At 37.0% G+C, this 18,134-nt stretch overlaps 1 protein-coding gene and 1 long non-coding RNA gene across 3 annotated transcripts in view; one reads left to right on the top strand and one right to left on the bottom strand.

The window, feature by feature from the left end:
• Positions 1 to 18,134, bottom strand: part of LOC113518003 (inactive rhomboid protein 1) — a 196,144-nt gene that overhangs the window by 6,800 nt on the left and 171,210 nt on the right. The window contains exons 6-11 of one of the 2 annotated variants that reach the window (XM_052903363.1): positions 15,797 to 16,004; positions 11,217 to 11,423; positions 10,476 to 10,496; positions 10,308 to 10,393; positions 8,889 to 9,144; positions 5,798 to 6,052 (exon numbers count right to left, since the gene is read on the bottom strand). In XM_052903363.1, the coding sequence (XP_052759323.1) occupies positions 5,798 to 6,052; positions 8,889 to 9,144; positions 10,308 to 10,393; positions 10,476 to 10,496; positions 11,217 to 11,423; positions 15,797 to 16,004 (1,033 nt within the window). The remainder of the gene's footprint in view (positions 1 to 5,797; positions 6,053 to 8,888; positions 9,145 to 10,307; positions 10,394 to 10,475; positions 10,497 to 11,216; positions 11,424 to 15,796; positions 16,005 to 18,134) is intronic. The other variant, XM_052903364.1, reaches the window with a different exon arrangement.
• LOC128202574 (uncharacterized) overlaps positions 1 to 18,134 on the top strand; it is a 124,874-nt gene that overhangs the window by 93,333 nt on the left and 13,407 nt on the right. The gene's annotated exons all lie outside the window — the stretch shown is intronic.

Here is an 18,134-nt window from a genome sequence, read left to right as displayed (position 1 = left end):
GTATTGCTCATTCGATAGCCTTTGGTGACGCACGCGTCACTACTGGCATCAATACTCCGTTGTGTAGCGCTGCCTTGTTGCACGGAGTCAGCGGATACGCAAACACGTCGGACACGAAGAAAAGTAGAGAACAACTTGGGCACGAGGTTCTCGTTCGTCGCCTTAGTTTCGCGCGCTTTTTAACGGCCGTCCGTTCGCGTACATGGCACGCGCTGCCACCTCGTCGCGTCGCGAGTGCAGTGAGTGCATGTGAACAGTTACAAGTGACAATTGTGTATCTTGTGAACTCTAGTGCATCGGACTAACAAAATGTTAGGGTGGTGTACTGCGCCATAAGCGCAGCGCACCAGCTCCAGGAGCCGGTGCCAGAGACCAGCACTCTCCTCCCCGGCGACCCGCGCCGCCTTCGACACCCCGGCCAAGTATCGGCAACAGGTACACAAGTCACTCCGGTGACTACATTCCATTGTTACATTAACAATAGGCACACACCCCCCCCCCCCGCCGTACTCGGCGGGGCGGTTAACTGTACACAAAGCGGCCGGGTAACCGTCGCCCGGCCGGTGACTAATCCTTGTATAAAGGGCGACTCATACCTGGACAGGTCCCAACAGGCCCTTATATACGCGGCTTGTAGCGGCTTATTTTTTGTGTCCACTTTTATAGTAGCGCATTGTCCGTATTATAAATTTAAATTATTTGAGGTAGTGGCACCCGACTTAAGAGTCGGGTGCATTGCTAATTTATAAGAGGAGTGTTTCCTGGGACAACATGTCGCTGTCCCAGGATGACATTCCACAATTCGTGGCCTTTTTAAAGGCCAAATGTCCTGGCCTCTTAAAGGCATTTTTCGATGAGCGCAGGGGCGCACATGTGATACATGACGACGCCCCTGCTCGCCGGCTATAGATTCAGGAGGCCAACGACGAGCTGTCCTCAAACCCACCTTCCCCCGGGGACCACCTAGTGACAGTACCCCAAACCGATGTCCCCTCAATTGCTCCCAACCGCCCCTCCTCTGAAACGGAAATGGAGCTAGATTCCCAACGTCGTCGCCGAAACAGGCGACTCCTCCGACACTGCCTCCTCCTCGGAAGAGGAATTTCAAATTGTGGGTGCCAAGCGCACCAAACGCGCGAAGCGGGCGCGCGATCTTCCCCCGCCTAAAACCCAACGGGCCAACGATGGCGCACCCGTTCCGGCTAACGCCGATAAAACCGACCGCGATCACGCGGGGAAAGTGAGGCCTCCTCCTCCTATAATCATCCAGGACAAGACAGCCTGGAACAGGGTGTCAAATATTTAAGGAAAAGCGCATATCCTTTACCCATGCAAGGGTAACCTCACTAGGAATCAGAGTAGTGGTTCCCACATCGGCGGATCATCGCCAGTTAACTTCCTTCCTCAGGACAAACAGTGTGGGTTACCACACTTATGCCCTCGAGGAGGAGAAACGACTGCGCGTAGTAATACGCGGCGTCCCTGAGGAGCTGGACTGCCAGGACATCCTCGCAGATATCCGCTCACAAAACTACCCCGTCCACGAGGTACACATGATGTACCGCAGCAGGTCCAAAACGCCACTAGACATGGTACTAGTGGTACTAGATCTCTCCCCAGAGGGGAAATCTATCTTCAACATCCGAAGTGTCTGCCTGATCTCAGGCCTATCAGTAGAACCGCCAAATAAGCGGACTTACCCCGGGCAGTGCCACCGCTGCCAAAATTATGGGCAATTTTTAAACTGCTACGCGCGCGAATGTTGCGTCAAGTGCCTGGGAGACCACGGCACCAAGCAATGCACTCGCGTGAGTGGCACCTAACCCCACCTTATGTGTACTCTGTGGCACACAGGGCCACACAGCTAACTACCGCGGATGTCCCCGCGCTCCCCGTCCCGGCCAAAACAAGGCCTCCGCAAAAGCCACAAATCACACACCCCGCGCAGCACGCCCCGCGCCCCCTACTATCCCGCAGCCCTCAGCTGCACCACCTCCCCCGCCAAAAAATGCTTGGGTGCGACCTCCGGTCGTCAAGGCGACCCCCTCACCCACCATGCCATCTGCAACCGCTCCCACGCTTGCCAAGATTGTGGCATCGCCCGCTCCTCCGCGCCCCGCCCCGCAAACTGGAACGAACATATTCAAGCTTCGCAGCCGACTTCGCACTGGTAGCGAAACTCGCCAGCTCCATCGACGCTGGCGAGATTACGGCCCTGGCCTCCAAATTAAGGTCAGTCAACGACCCACAAGAAAGACTCGCAGCCGTCTGCGAGCACATCGGCGATATATATATATATATATATATATATATATATATATATATATATATATATATATATATATATATATATATACCTCGGTCCGTTAAGTTAGCGTTTTTCAACGCTAACGGACTACAAGGGCAAAGAGACGAAGTCCGTGAGTTATATAACCGTATATATATATATATATATATATATATATATATATATATATATTTGCGGTCCAAGAATCGCAAATTACAATATCGTACGCAATGACCGCATCAGTCGCGGCGGCGGTACGTTAATTTATTACCGAAGGTCCCTTCAGTGCATTCCGATCGACACGCCTCCGCTCGTAAACATGGAAGCCTCGATGTGCCTCCTCGCGATGACAGACCACCGACCGATCTATATAGCATCGGCATATCTCTCTCCCTCCAAAAAGCTACTCCGGGCCGACCTCCAAGCTCTCATGGACCTGGGGGATTCGGTAATTATTGCCGGAGATCTAAATTGCAAGCACAGCCTTTGGAGCTGTGCTTATCCGTAAAACGGTCTCACCCTGGAACGCCTTTCGCTCTCCATGGGTTTCGACCTCCTTCCCCAGTGCACTTCACGCACTATCCGGCAAACACTGCTCATCAGCCCTCCATCCTCGACATGGCCCTACTAAAGAACGTAGCCTTAAGGCTGAGTTCTATGGAGGTCCATGCCGAACTCATCTCCGACCACCGCCCCGTCACATTCTCGCTAGGCCCACCTGCAGACGGGGCGCCTCAATTTAAAACGGTCACGGACTGGAGCCGGCTCGAGAAAGTCCTCGAGTCGACTAACTCTCCGGTACTGGACCGCATCCCGGACGTAGTCGAATCTATCGAGGAGACGACTACAGCCATTGACGCGCTAACAGAGCACCTGCAGTCGGCAGTCAAGGACTGCTCCTCGGGAGGTTCCGGATACGGGCGACCGTAGATGGAACCTGCCTGATGATGTATTGTCTGCTGCGCCAAAATGCAGCCACACGAGCGTATGACCGCTATCCCTCAGAAGAGAACCGAACCCGCCTGCGAGATTTACAGCGCGAAGTAAAGAGTTTTTTTTTTTTTTTTTTTTTACGAGACAGATGGGATAAGTTCACCAAAGAACTCACCCCCTGCCATACCGCGTACTGACGAGTAGCCAAAACCCTCAAAACAGACCAGTGTTACTCCGACCTTCCGCCCTTAGTCCGAACAAACAACAGTCCGGCCTTATTTGATGAAGAAAAGGCTGAATGCCTAGCAGACAGCCTAGAGGCCCAATGCATGCCGAAGTACCCTTCCGGTGCCCGATGATCATCTAGAGAAGGTAGAATCCGAGGTGGAGTGAATCCGTCGATCCCTCCAGTAGAGTCACTCCCCCCCGTTACACTGGATGAGGTGCGAACACTCATCAAAGGAACCCCCAACCGAAAGGCACCCGGTGCCGACGGTATCTCTAACAGACTCCTTAAGAGTATGCCAGAAACCATTCTGCTACTTCTAGTAGCGATCTTCAATGCGGCAATTACCAATGCCATCTTTCCAGATGCTTGGAAAGAAGCCGATGTCGTAAAACCTGGGAAAGATAAGTCCCATTCCCACCAGTTTTCGCCCCATCAGTCTCCTAAAAGCTCGCTGGGGAAGCTGTATGAACAATCGACTTTAATACTCGCACGCCTGAAAGACTGGCTACAGTCCAAAATCCTGATCGATGAGCAGTTCGGCTTTAGAGCCAAGCACTCAGCTGTTCATCAAGTACATCGTGTAGTAGAACACGTCCTCAACGCCCGACACCTGAAATCCATTTGGGTCACATGTGCCCTGTTTCTCGACGTAGCGAACCTTTGACAAAGTCTGGCACAGCAATTGATTTTCAAACTGCACAAGATGGGAGTGCCAGACAGGCTCGTGCACATCATACGAGCCTTCTTGTCCAATAGGTCATATCGCTATCGCGTCAATGGAATCCGTTCCAGCGATACGACCGATTTGAATCCGGCGTCCCTCAAGGCGCTGTCCTCTCCCCACCTCTTCTCGTTGTACACCAACGACATCCCGCGTCAGCCCCGAGTGCAAATCGCCCTCTTTGCTGATGATACAGCCCTATAAATGTGGACAGCATTGTCGGCCGCCTGTGCAGCCAACAGGCTTCAACGGGCGGTGGACGAGCTGGCCTAAAGCGGTTCAGAAAATGGCGCATCGAAGTCAACCCAGATAAAAGCGCCGCCGTGCTTTTCACGGCCAAAACGAAAACCATCCCTTCCCGCCTCTATTCAGTTTTTGGCAAGAAATTCCCCTGGACGAACGAAGCCAAATACCTAGGCGTGACACTAGATTCTTGAGTTATATATCTATCTATAACGCGTCCGAGGCCTGGCCAATTTTATACTGGGACGCCTCCATCCCTTTATATATACAAGCGCAGCCAATTGTCGCTTAACGCAAAGCTGACGCTCTATAAAGCATGTATAAGACCGGTGATGACGTACGATATGTCGTCTTCGCCCATGCCTTCCTGATATTACTTCACCCCCTTCAGGTGGTGCAAAATAAATTTCTGCGACGGGCCACGGGCGCCCCGAGGAAAGTGCGCAACGTGGATCTACACCGCGACCTCAAAATACCCACTATAAGGCAATTTATGAAGCAAGCGTCTCGACGCTACTTTGCCTCAGTTGAGTCCCATTCAAATCCGCTCATAGTAAGAGCGGTCAAATATAAACCCCCATAGAGAACGTCGCTCCAAAACGTCGTCGCCCGAGGCACGCACTCTTGGACCCCGATGATCCAACTACGACGGCAACCGCGTCTCCCTCCCTACCTACCGCGGAACCCGCGACAAGAGCCCCTACCAACACACCCACACCTCGCACACACCGCCCCCGCCGGCGGGGGACGAAGAACCCTCGCGACACACGGTCCGCGCGCGATCGGTTTGCGCCCGAGCGCATAACATACCGCGTCGCAATCTCAAATTTTGACGTACCGACCCTTCGCCGTCCCTCGACGGGGGCACAATTATGGTGGCCTAAGCCGAGGCCGAGCCACTCTGGCGCCCTTAGGCGCACACACACACCGCAGTCCATAAGAAAGAGTCGACACTATGTCGCTCCGCTCTCGCGGGCTTGGAGTGCCATCAGCTCTCGATGCATTCGCGTCCGGGTGAAGATGTAAAGGCCACACACGGCCAACAGCAAACACATTCAGAAAAAAAAAAAAAAAAAATGAGCAGAGGTATCTATACCTATACCTGATAGTCATCATACATCGGTCAGACGAATATGTTGTAGCCGGTAAAAGCTAGTTGTTATAATAGTATTTGTATCTACAATAATATCATTTTATATTTAGATTGGACAGATTTAAATAAAATTTAATACAAATATCTGTGCACACATTTGTTACCACATTCTGTTCTAATATATAAAATATGTTTCATCCTCATTCACATACAAACTACGACATATAATCTGTTCAAATATTTATATCTCTCCGAATTAGCTATGTACCTGATTATAAACAAAAATATTACCTCCGCTCTATATGGTTCAAAAATAGCCGAGGCCATATTCCCAGCGAAACCACTGCCCAGGTAGATCAACGCTATTCTAACAGGACCAGCCATTTTTTCTAAATCTCTCATGAAGAGCCACTGTAGTGCCAGCGTCATGGCTAAATGCAGGAGACCGGCGTGGACGAAGAGTGACGTCAGTGCACGGTACAGCTGGTCTGGACGACGTCTCCGCATGAACGGAAACATGCCACATACATCGTCAAGACAAGATACCTGAAAATAAAAAATAAATAAATAAATACTACAGAATACATTACAGAGAGTCATCTAGTCCCGAAGTTAGCAAAGCATGCACTATGGATTTTTTTTAATGAGGGATAAAGGAATGCTAGCCCCGCCAGCGCTATCGATATACGCTGGTGCTCACCAGTGAGATATAATAGTGATGAATTTAATAAGAATTAACCACAATGATTTTCAGAAGGAACTACGTACAGGTCGAAATGAAATGGAGCTTCTAGATTTCCCTTACTAATAATCCCTTTCTCCCAACTATAGATACTAGACAACTAATAGACATATTTATATACTTTTCTTTTGTAAATACATACATGTTACACACAGTAATACAAACATACATCCGAACCAATATAAACAGAAATATATATATATATATATATATATATATATATATATATATATATATATATATATATATATATATATACCTACTCATGAATACAAATTTTTATATTAAACCCGCGACCCTCGGAAGATGACGCAGTATGTTAAACTGCTACACCACCAGGATAAGTCAGAACATATGTAAATTATTTTAAGCACCTTATGGAAGATAAATATTAAAAAAATATATTCTATAACATTTCATTAATGACATCCCATTACTGGATACGGAGTACGCGTCTTTTCTCATAAAGGAAACGTGCCTACTAATAGCCAAGCGGTTTGATATATTATTTAGTTTTGAATTTTAAATATTTAGTTAAGAAGATACTTTTACAAAAATACAGTATGAAAATACTTTTTAAAAAATACAGTATATTCGGACAATCAAAATTTATTACATCAAACCCAAACATAACTAGCGGTACTATTGCTTCTCTTTCACGAGTGTCTACCCCGCATCGTAGATAAAGAATACACGGAAAAGTGATCATTATAAAAAAAAAGAAAATTTCCGCAAACATCACAGAATGCGACCAAACAAAGCATTTGACCTCTGAAATAGGCTAAGTAACTTCATAAATAGCTTTTTTATGCTTTTATATCATTCTTAACTTCCTCTATTTTAGCGTTAATTCTTTCTACTTTTGCTTTCCATTCATTTTTATCACGTTGTAAACTATCTTCATCTATCTTCTGAATATTAAATTATTATTAATTTTTAATATTTTGAAATGTTTAATCTGGCAGTTGTAAATCTTAAATTGGTAACTAATTAATCATTTATTTAGAAATCTTCACAAAATATTCTGAAAATTTAAACACGATAATTGTATTATTTATTTAACGAAGTACAACAATAAATTGCCTTAATATATCACACAATGGAAGATATCTCTAGGGTTGACAGTTAGAGGATCCTATTAGCATTACGTGGCATTTTCCACATACATGTACTAATTAATAAAAAAATTAATATTCATTAATATAAATATTTATGTAATTTAGGAATCGAACCCGCAACTATTGACAGTTACGGAAATGTTAAAGCGACACACATATTTATGTATAAACATGTTACTTATTTTTTTTTTCCCTATAGTTACATTTTTTTTTTTGGTTTGGTAAGCTCAGTTATTAATCGCTATTTGATACGGGTGCCTGCTCTATTGGACAAATAGATTGGATATATATATATATATATATATATATATATATATATATATATATATATATACATACATACATATCTGTCACGTCTGTCTCCCATTAGGGTAGGCAGAAACAATGGAATGTATATATAAATATATATATATATATATATATATATATATTTGGGAATAGAGTGTAAATTAGGTTTCGTTACATACTTCATTCCCAAACTAGTATTATAAACGTAAGCCAGAGGTCAGCCAGACTTGAGACAATGAGATTCGAAATGAATATGTTGTATATAATATGTGACTATAGTATAGATCCCGATAGATGGACAAAGGTCTCCTCTACAGAGAAACGGCGTCATCGAGACCGACCCAAAAAGTTGTGCATAAGGGCTATATATATTTCTAATTGTTATATATTAATATATGACGTGTTTGCCTATAAAAAATTGTTACACTTAGTTCTAAGCTCCATAATTGTATATATATTTACATTATTTTGTGGAAACAATTGTTGGTAAACCTAAATAAATAAATAAATAAATAAAATCTATCCACCCCGTACGCATTCATCTGGCAATGTAATGTAGTTGCGGAGTAGTTGAATAATAAATAAAATTTAGGTCGGCCAAAGAATTGTAGGGAGAATATGATTCGTCACAGGAAACGGCGTATTTTTAGAGGTATAATAAAGAGAGTTCTTATGTGGTTTAAACTCACCTAATTGAGTTTCATTACTATAATACTAATGAACAGAAATAGTAATTAAATATTATCGGCAAATATTAAATTAATTATAAAATAATTCTACAATCTTAAATGGTTTCATGTAATTATATACAGGTGGGTAACACATTTTGGAACACATATTGTCATAGTTAGTAACAGCGTATCTACATCGTAGTAGTTTAAAGAAACGCCCTTGATCAAATCCTGAAATTACGCACTAAATATCCCTAAATATAACCGTCTCTCTCTTTTGGTGTCCAAAATTGTTCATAGTGTAATATAAGATGTAATATATATAGATTTAAGTTGTAATTTATTAAAAGCTATCAGGCAATTCTTATATCAATTTAAATCAATGGCTGGTGTTTTTTTTTTTTTTTTTTGCAAAATCAACCCGTAACAACGTTTAAGAGGAATTAGTTCAAGGTGGTACAGAGCAGTTAGTTTTAGAAGAAGACAAAAGGGAATTTTGCCCAACAATGTGTTAATAATAGAATAAATAAAAATAACTGGAAAAAAAATTTTGACAAACGTACCTGTGAACACAAGGAGGCCTCTTCATGAAAGTAACCCTTAACAAAATCGCAGTGTTCCCTAGTAGTTATGACGCATTTCCCATGAATGCCTATACAGCACGGGTGGCCGATGACCTCACAAGCCATGTGTTCGGCGGCGTGGCCCGCACGCCCTGCCGCTGCCGACCCGTCCAACACGGACTTACGGCATATCGGCCATTTTGTTATGTCATCGGGCCACTCGTGGGGCGCTATTGAACGCGGCGCTTCACAAAATCTAGAAAAAAGAAAATCATTATAAATCTCAAGTAACATCACTGTAAACCTTACAATACAAATGCTAAAGTCATTTAATATTACTACTAGAGATAGTTAAATAAATAACAATATTTAGTTATTAGTAATGTAATATTATATAATTAAATTATTAAAACATATAATGTTAATATTATTTAATGACTTTTGTGTTTTTTCATCACAATTGTCCGACTAGCCTGGTTTCACTTTCATCTATCATCACTCACTTTTTCTGCTAGTTTATTGCGATAGCACAGGCGGGGTCACTATTTCATTTTCAACCAAAGAAAAACAAGGCGACTTTCACAAGTCTCTGGTAATTGTATTTTAGGTATAGGATTATTATTGTTTTTTATTAATAATAATTGTTCTTTGGCAATTGGTGTATATATATATATATATTATTATGAAAAACAGATAACGTAGAAAAAGCGCAATTAAATTGAAGTAGGGTTTGATGTTGACAGGAAAATGCTTGTACAAATTAAATTAAGCAGCGACTTGTATAATTAAATTAGACCCATACATTAAATGTATAAACGTTCAAATCATAATTTTATACGATTTAAAATACTTCTAAATAATTAATCTATTTCATAGAAATTTATTTTGATTAATATAGAAAGCATATTCTCATTACAAATGACTATGTTTTCACAGAACTCGTTACAATTTTTTATGTTTCGATATGTGGATGATAAATACGTTTACTTTCAATATATTTTATTGTAAATAAAATTCATCACAATTAATAAATTTTTGAAAACACATACATAAAAAATATAATAATTTTTTGTTTCTTTATCTCGCAATGCTGATTTATAGTTTATATTTTTATATATTATATACGTATTTTATATAAATATATCTTTCTTTAATAACAATAAAGAGTTTTCATTCATTGATATCAACTGATAATTTTCTCCTTTAAGTTAATGAAAATTATAGTTCTTACTGTGACTTATTATGATTATGATAAATTGATTCGGCCGTTTTCTAAAACGACCGAATAATTTGAAACATTTACGTATTTTATAATTACCATATTCACTTAGACCAAATCTCCTCAAAAATATACATGCTCACAAAAAAATATAGGTATTATTATTACTTTAATATATCGGCGAGTACATAAGTACTTACTTGGGATCTAATCCACAAACTGACCCTGATATCCGACCTCCGGGCCCATTACCCGTTGACCATTTCTTCCACGTTTCTATTGTGTTCTATGAAAAAAAAATAAAAAAATTATTACGTCCATATTATAAGATAAATACACTCATCTTTATTGTAATATATAATACTCACTTTTGTTATTAATCCTCTTATCTGTGTTTAGCGTGTAAAAATATAAAAATTATTTTGCAAGAAAAGCCATAAGAATAAAATTAAATAGTGACTTTTAACATGAAGTAAAAAATTTTAATACTTGAAATTAGCTAAAGGCAACGGCTGTATAGGTTTAGTCCTTTTGCCTTTCCAAATCCAAAAGAGGAACAGAATTAAAACAAAACTTGAATAAAATTAAAATAAAAATATCAAATAGACGACAAATATAATAAATACAGCGTCCACTTAACATCTCTAAGATATAATTTTGGTTTGATTCCAATTCGTCTGTGTACCTTTCTCTTACAATTTCTCTTTGTTCTTATAATAATTGAAAACTAAAATAGATCCTTCAGGAGGATCTTCACTTATTACACTTTATTAAGGCAGTTACCCTATTTTTGTAATCAGTTTCAATCAAATTAATTTTTGTAATATCTGTATGACCTTCTCTCATATTGCGCTATTTTTTTCTTCTTTTAAAATTATTCATAGACTAATTTTCACATAAGACAGAACTAGCCATCAACTTTCTCTACCTTAAATTCTATGTATATCAAATCAAATTATGAAATTTCATCATTTCGAGACAATCGATTTCGTGACAACTGATAGGGCGCTAAGAAACAAACCCACATTCCATTTATTACTGATTACTAACCTTTATGTACTGATCTACGAGGGCAATAGCTGATATAAAATATATTCGATTAAACTCACCGAACAATCCGCCTTCGAGGACTGCACACAACCTGAGTCATCATTTCGTATGCAACAAGCCGTGTCTCGCTCTCTTCTTGCAAGGGCGGCGATCGCACGAGCTATCCTCGCGTCCCTCCTCATGCAAGGCGCGAATTTGGCACCTAAATGTATCAAGTCTGCAGCACGAGGGCCTAGCCAGAACGACGCTGGCTCTTCCCATTCCACCTGTTGATATTAATTATTTATTAATAAATTAGTTATTAATACATATTTAAACCTTCAGCAGCGGACAATTAAGGGTTGATAAAAAATTTTTGTAACAAGTACATTCTTTAAACAGAATATATTAAGGTTTCATCAGAGTCAGCAACGCGCACGTGACATCCCTAGTGTAGCAAGCATCTATACGTTACAGTGACCGTTTACCATGAGACGAGCTGTGTCACAAAGGTGGCAAACAAGCATACAGCTCGTCAAATTCTAGTCCGCCAAATAAAAATAGTGAACATTTAATAGCAATCTCAGTATTTTATTTCAAAATATATACGATAAATGATGAGATGTTTTATAAACATTTTTGAACTATTTTAATTCAGAACGCGAAATGGAAATCTAACTGAAATCGTATGAAACTAGATTTTGCTCCGCAGGAAAAAAAGGTGCTTAATCCATAACACAAATACTAGGAATGCATATGTAAACCCTATTCATTCAAATAAGTAGTAATAATAAAAGGAATACACGTAGTATTCTATTAAATAAATGAATTATTCCGAAAAATCTAAATTAATATGGTAAAAAAAAAAACAGAATATTTGGTTCCAAAACTATTAATAAGCCAATTTCAAGAAATGCGCATTTAAGAATATATATTTTTTAATCAACGAATTTTGAGACAAACTCAGCAATTCTTATTCAGCGATACTTGAGAGTTTAAGACAATACTTATTTGTTTATGAATAAACATTTATATTAGAAATATAATATACTTAGTAAAGAAAAAGTACTATCGTATTTCCTAACTTCGATAAGTTGGCGACCACAGAGAAAGTAATCACAACTTTATTAAGGGGAAATGCGGTGGTAGGGGCTTTTGAAGAATAGATATTTTGCAAATCTGTCGTTGTCACTCCTATTTGATAAATACCTATGAAAAATAACCGAATTCGTCATTTCGCTTTCCCCTGTTTTCTCTTCAACAACTGATTTGATTTGTTTGTTTTTTTTTTTAATAATACAAGGCCTTTGGATATGTCCTTCTATCTTTCATTTCTTTTTTATATTCATCAAAATTGTTTGTTGAATGTTTCATTGCAATAATAAAAATTGGCGAAACTTCGTCATATTTGAAAATTTTTATTATTCTAATTTTTTAAATATTATTTAGAAGAGAAAACAGAAGATATTTGTATAGGGAAAACGGTGCACGCGTACCCACTACTATTACCAAAAACTATAAATACTTACCGAGCATTATGCACTCGATATGCCAACATTTCGACATTTATTTGGTTTACAACAGTGTTTTCACTGAATAGTTTTTCAATATTATAGGGCATTTATTAGGATGTGTTCTTAAAATTATAATTAAATGATATTAAAAAATAACATAAAAGTACATAATACATATACCACTCTACTAGAAAAGCATTTTATTAGTAGTATATACTATTGTGTAGTTTGGTATCTTAATTTAATTAAATTTTGTTATATTTTTAAAGAACGCTTTATAATAAACTTTCTATAATAATCATTGTAGGCGGTAAATGGATATAGACACTAATACATACGAGTATAACAGCATAATTACCCTAATGTTTAATTTAAGATAGTGTTTCCCAACTACTCAAAATTACAAAGTCGGGCCAAGGATAATTATATAGACCCCTTTGCGGCCATTCATATGAGAGATCCAAAGACTTAGCAACAAAAAGTAGACAAAGAAAGCCGTGTAGGTATAAAGCTGGGGTGACCTACATCCCGTTAATACTCTTACTTTGCGCCGCGTTCTGTGTCACCAGGAAAAAAATAAACCTTTGTAGAATATCTAGCACAAATATAATCATTTTAAAAAATAATTACACTATCGCAAAATTATATTTTAAGCGACTTCCTAATAAAAATAAAAATAGGCGAACAATAAACCTTCCATTTTTATTTGACTACTTGATGTAATTACATTACGAACTCTGAATCAATTCTCATGGTTCTTTTTGCAATCGATAATGGATTAATCACATGTAATTTTCTGAATTGATCCCATATTAATTTTTTGAGGATTAAAGTTGCTGTTTTGCTTAACGAAGTAATTAAGGTTGTGTCCCACAAAAAACCGAGAGTTCGGTAGGTTTTGTCTTAATTAAGACCGATATTTTTAATATTTCTATGGAACCAATCTTTAAGTATTTCCTTTCAGATAAAAAAATATTTTTTTATAATCGGTTTAGAAGTAACCGAGTTATGAGGGAACAAATTAAAAAAGATACCAAACCTAATTGAGAAGCTCCTTCTGAGAGATGTTTTTATTGAAACTTCTTTGTGGCCATGATGTAAATTTAAGTCTGGCCACGTATATATGTTGGTATTATTTTTTTATACAGTTTTTGTTTCTATTCAAATGGTTGTCTCGTCTTGTATCTACACGTATTATATATATTGTTGTTCTAAAGAATATTATTTTTCACTGTGACCCTCTACAGTTTTAAGATGGACGCTGCTGCCTATCCCGCAACCATTCCTTTTGTCGCCTCTTACAACAACCACGGTAAAGGAAAGGGCATAACGAAACATATTGTCATTCATGAATAAGTAGGTATATACAATGTGTATACAAATGTTTACAATTGAAGTAATTTTATTGTAATTTTATAATGCGTACTTCGTCTCGCCGTATTTACTTATTTTCTCTGAATTTCGTCGTTATTAGGGTTCCTTATCTCAAAAGGAAAAAACAGTACCATTACAGGATCACTCACACGTCTGGTTGTTCATCCGTCTGTCACAGTCAATTTGCTCTGGAACTACTAAACCGATTAAGTCAAAATTTGATACATATCGTCATAGTCGTAGAATACAGACGGATATATATATGTAATATTTGTCAGATCCGTCAGTATTCTACGACTATAACGATATATGTAAGTTTGTGAACGTAAATAAATGAATTTTATTATTAACATAGAGGCTACTTTTGGGGGCTATTAAAATACAAAAAAATTTTAACTATATAGTGTGTCATATTAAATAAAAGGGCCGATTGTGAAATACTCAATTTTTTTATAATTTTAAATTAATTTTCTCTGAATTTATTTAAAAAAGTAGATAAAAATTAGCCACCCTCCCTCCCCCTTTATCTCCAAAACTACTACACCCAAAATAAAAAAAATAGTTTTTTACCTACATATAAGATAAAAAAAAACTATAAGAAGCCTATGATATTTAAAGTGACATAGGAAATTTCTCGATATTTGTGGGTATGAATATAACCTGCAGTTGTAATTTTACAACAGACATACTTTTTTTAGTTACTAAAAACAAATTTAAAACAATTTATGGAACATAGATAACCTTAACTTACATTTATATAATATATATATATATATATATATATATATATATATATATATATATATATATATATATATATATAAATTAATTTCTATTACATACATAATGTTACAAATTAGGTGACACACAAACTCCAGGTTGTATAATTGGATAGCTTATGTTATTTGCACGAACGCAAACAGAAACTCGACGCCATAATAAATTTACGAAGTAAATATTGTGCATTGTCTCCTAAGCGGTTCCACAGATATACGTTTTAGGAACACGTTTTGTCTAAAAGCTTTACCTCATTTAATCTCGTTACGTCAAACCGCGTACAAAAGAAACAATTTATATGACATGAATTGACTGTTTAGAAATCATTTAATTCTTCTATAAGTTACATTTAATAACGTAAACTTCACTTTATTTATTTTGAATAATTGTTCTCTCTCTGTTTTTTAATAATTCTAGTAATAGATTGTTTATTGCAATATGTTGACGTCATATTATCCAGTGGTTAAAAAATACTAATCATAAAAAAGGCTTATTCAATGATTTTACATATTGCTTAATTTTTTTTAATACATGCTTTATATTTTTATTTATTATATATTGAAATGGTTATAACTGAGTAAAAGCATGCTTTATAGAACTTTTTTTATACCACGAGCTGACAAGAGACTCGTCCGATAGTAAACGGTCACTATAGCCTATAGACTCTTAAAAGATAGACACCAGCAATGTAAAAAGTAACACATACGGTTTTCCATAACCTCACTGCAGTACGTTTTGTACAGAAAACTCTACGAATCGTCTATAAACATGAATTAAGAGAATAAGCAAGACAAATAATAAATGTAAAGATACAGTTTTATAAGTGCAGTAAGACGGTTTTATTGTTGAAAGCAATCTTTTCAAGACAATCTGTGTTTTAACTATCAATAAATTATTATTTATTGCCATTTCGCATAACAATTTTAAGGTTAATTTTATATGTCAATGTATTTATATTTTTATGTCTATCGTACCTATTAGAATTCAAGTCTCACCTGTTGCAAACTTAATGTCTTCACAAGCACCTGCCCGGAGTGCGTGTGTCGTCCAAAGCCGACGGGTCCAAAGCCATAGCAGAGTAGAGACAACAGCAACACCAAGGTCTGAGCTGTGCTCACCCACCACGTGAAGTACGGCCGGTAATCTTTGTACTCGTCGAGGTGTCTCGTGACGTCTGTATCTGATACCGATTTTAGGGATAGCCTGTAATTAAAGTGAATAAAGAACAATTAAGAGGTGAAAAATATGCATACCAAATATTATTACTCGTATACTAGAACTAGCTTTTACCTATGACTTTGTCTTTATGATCGGGATTATATTGATTGATCGGAAAAAAATGACATTATTTTTAAACGATTCATTGAGCCATTAAAGTGTCAAGGAATAAAACAAGTTTTATTATAGATTATTATTTACTTTCATTTACTTTCACATTTTTCTGATAACTTGATTAGAATTATTTTGTTTAATTCTGCTACTAAAATCGTTTTTCTCATCTAGACTTAGAGGTCCTAGATTATGACTAGATATCACTTTGACTAAATTTGGACACGTATTTTTTTAAGAATAACAATGCACGTCATTTTTTCAGCCTTACATGTAATTTGAAATTAGATTTACTAAATTAGGTCAACTTTTTAATATGAATTGGTAACAATTTAATTATTTCTAATATTTGTAAATATACATGTGAATATATTGTTTAAAAAATAGCATATAATTAAAATGGCAGCTACTTTCAATGATTTTCACAACAAAAATATAAATAAAATTAATCAATGATGATAAGCATCATTATAAAACATTATGCTTTATTTACTACGTTCTTTTTTAAATATATTCGTAATTATTTTATATTGTTTTTTTTTATTGTTCTATTTAACCTTACAATATAATTTCTCCCATAAACTGAGTAATAAATATACATCACGGTGACCTTATTCACGCACACATGAATAAAATACTTGACCTATTAGCGAAGTATTTGTATGGAGACACCCTATTTATATAATCTAAGATTCCGACAAATATTTCACTTCTAAACGAGGCATCATTAGGCAATTCATAAATTGAAGCTTGGAACCTAGTATTGACCGGTTGGCCTGACTGATGTAAATGATATAGATATATCATATCTATATATTCAAATAATGAAATTAATGAACTAATGGTCAAAAAATTTACTACCCATTGAATTGAAGCTTCAATTCGATATCAGCTAAGTACCAAATAGGTCGAGTGAACGACGTCTTACTTACAGAATACCTATTTTTAATAGTTTATCATTTGTATCTTAATCAATTAGTATTTAACATTCTTATATATGTATTTAACATACAATAAGCTATCCGTATGGTAACGAAATTAGAATATAATATTATGTCACCATTTCGTTTCATTTACAGGATTTCGCTATAATCATCTCTTCTCAAACTTATTGATCTGAAATCAGTTATCTTTAGACTTAGCAACGTAGCCTCAGCGTAACTAAAGAACTTAATAATTCAATATTTATAATCCATAATAATAATATAGTGATTTATAATTTATTCTTCTTTTTTTCGTGATTAACTGTAAATCTTTTTTGGTTTATTGTTAAGAGAGCATCACGGTACAATGACATGGTACCCCCTACCCCTTAACTTGACTAATAGACCACAATAGTCGTGACATCGCATCTAACCAATAGTAAACATAATTTATTTTTTTTAACTAACTCTGCCATGATGGTAAACGTCAATAACAAATCAAATTAATCCGAATGACAGCGACAGTTTTGCTCCCTGCCACGTCGAATTTGAATATGCATCATAAAGTTACTGGTATGTCAAATGTTACATAATAATAAGAGTCAATAAATACTTTTGCTTCTCTCGCGATATTTTCTTTTCATAAAAGTAATTTGTGTAAGTGTCTAGTACCAACCTAATAAAATATATCCTTAAATTGAAAATAAAGAGGGAGATATTTCAGTGTACTTAGTAAAAGTAGGACGTGACGCTCTGCAAAAAGGTCGAGGATCGGTTCAAATGACGCACTTTGAGAGAGGTTAATGTACGACAGATATACCCAACATTGTCATAATATAATTCTTACTAATGTTATAAATGTAAAAGTAAGTTTGTTCATGTGTAATTAGTTTTACCTGCAACGTCATCTACGTAACCCGGATATTTAGACAAGGATAAAGGTAATCTTTGTTTTTCCCAATTCCAAATAAAAAGTATATTATATTAGGACATAGGTTATTAGATCTGCATAATTTGATAATTATCGGTCGAGTCGTTAAGGCGCCATGAGATGACAAACAAGCATATAAACAAATATATT

Source organism: Galleria mellonella, unplaced genomic scaffold, assembly GCF_026898425.1.
Source record: "Galleria mellonella isolate WM207_F2 unplaced genomic scaffold, CSIRO_AGI_GalMel_v1 utg139, whole genome shotgun sequence".
Lineage (NCBI taxonomy): Eukaryota > Metazoa > Arthropoda > Insecta > Lepidoptera > Pyralidae > Galleria > Galleria mellonella.
Note: the sequence above shows the minus strand (reverse complement) of the source record. Positions and strands in the feature narration are given on the sequence as shown.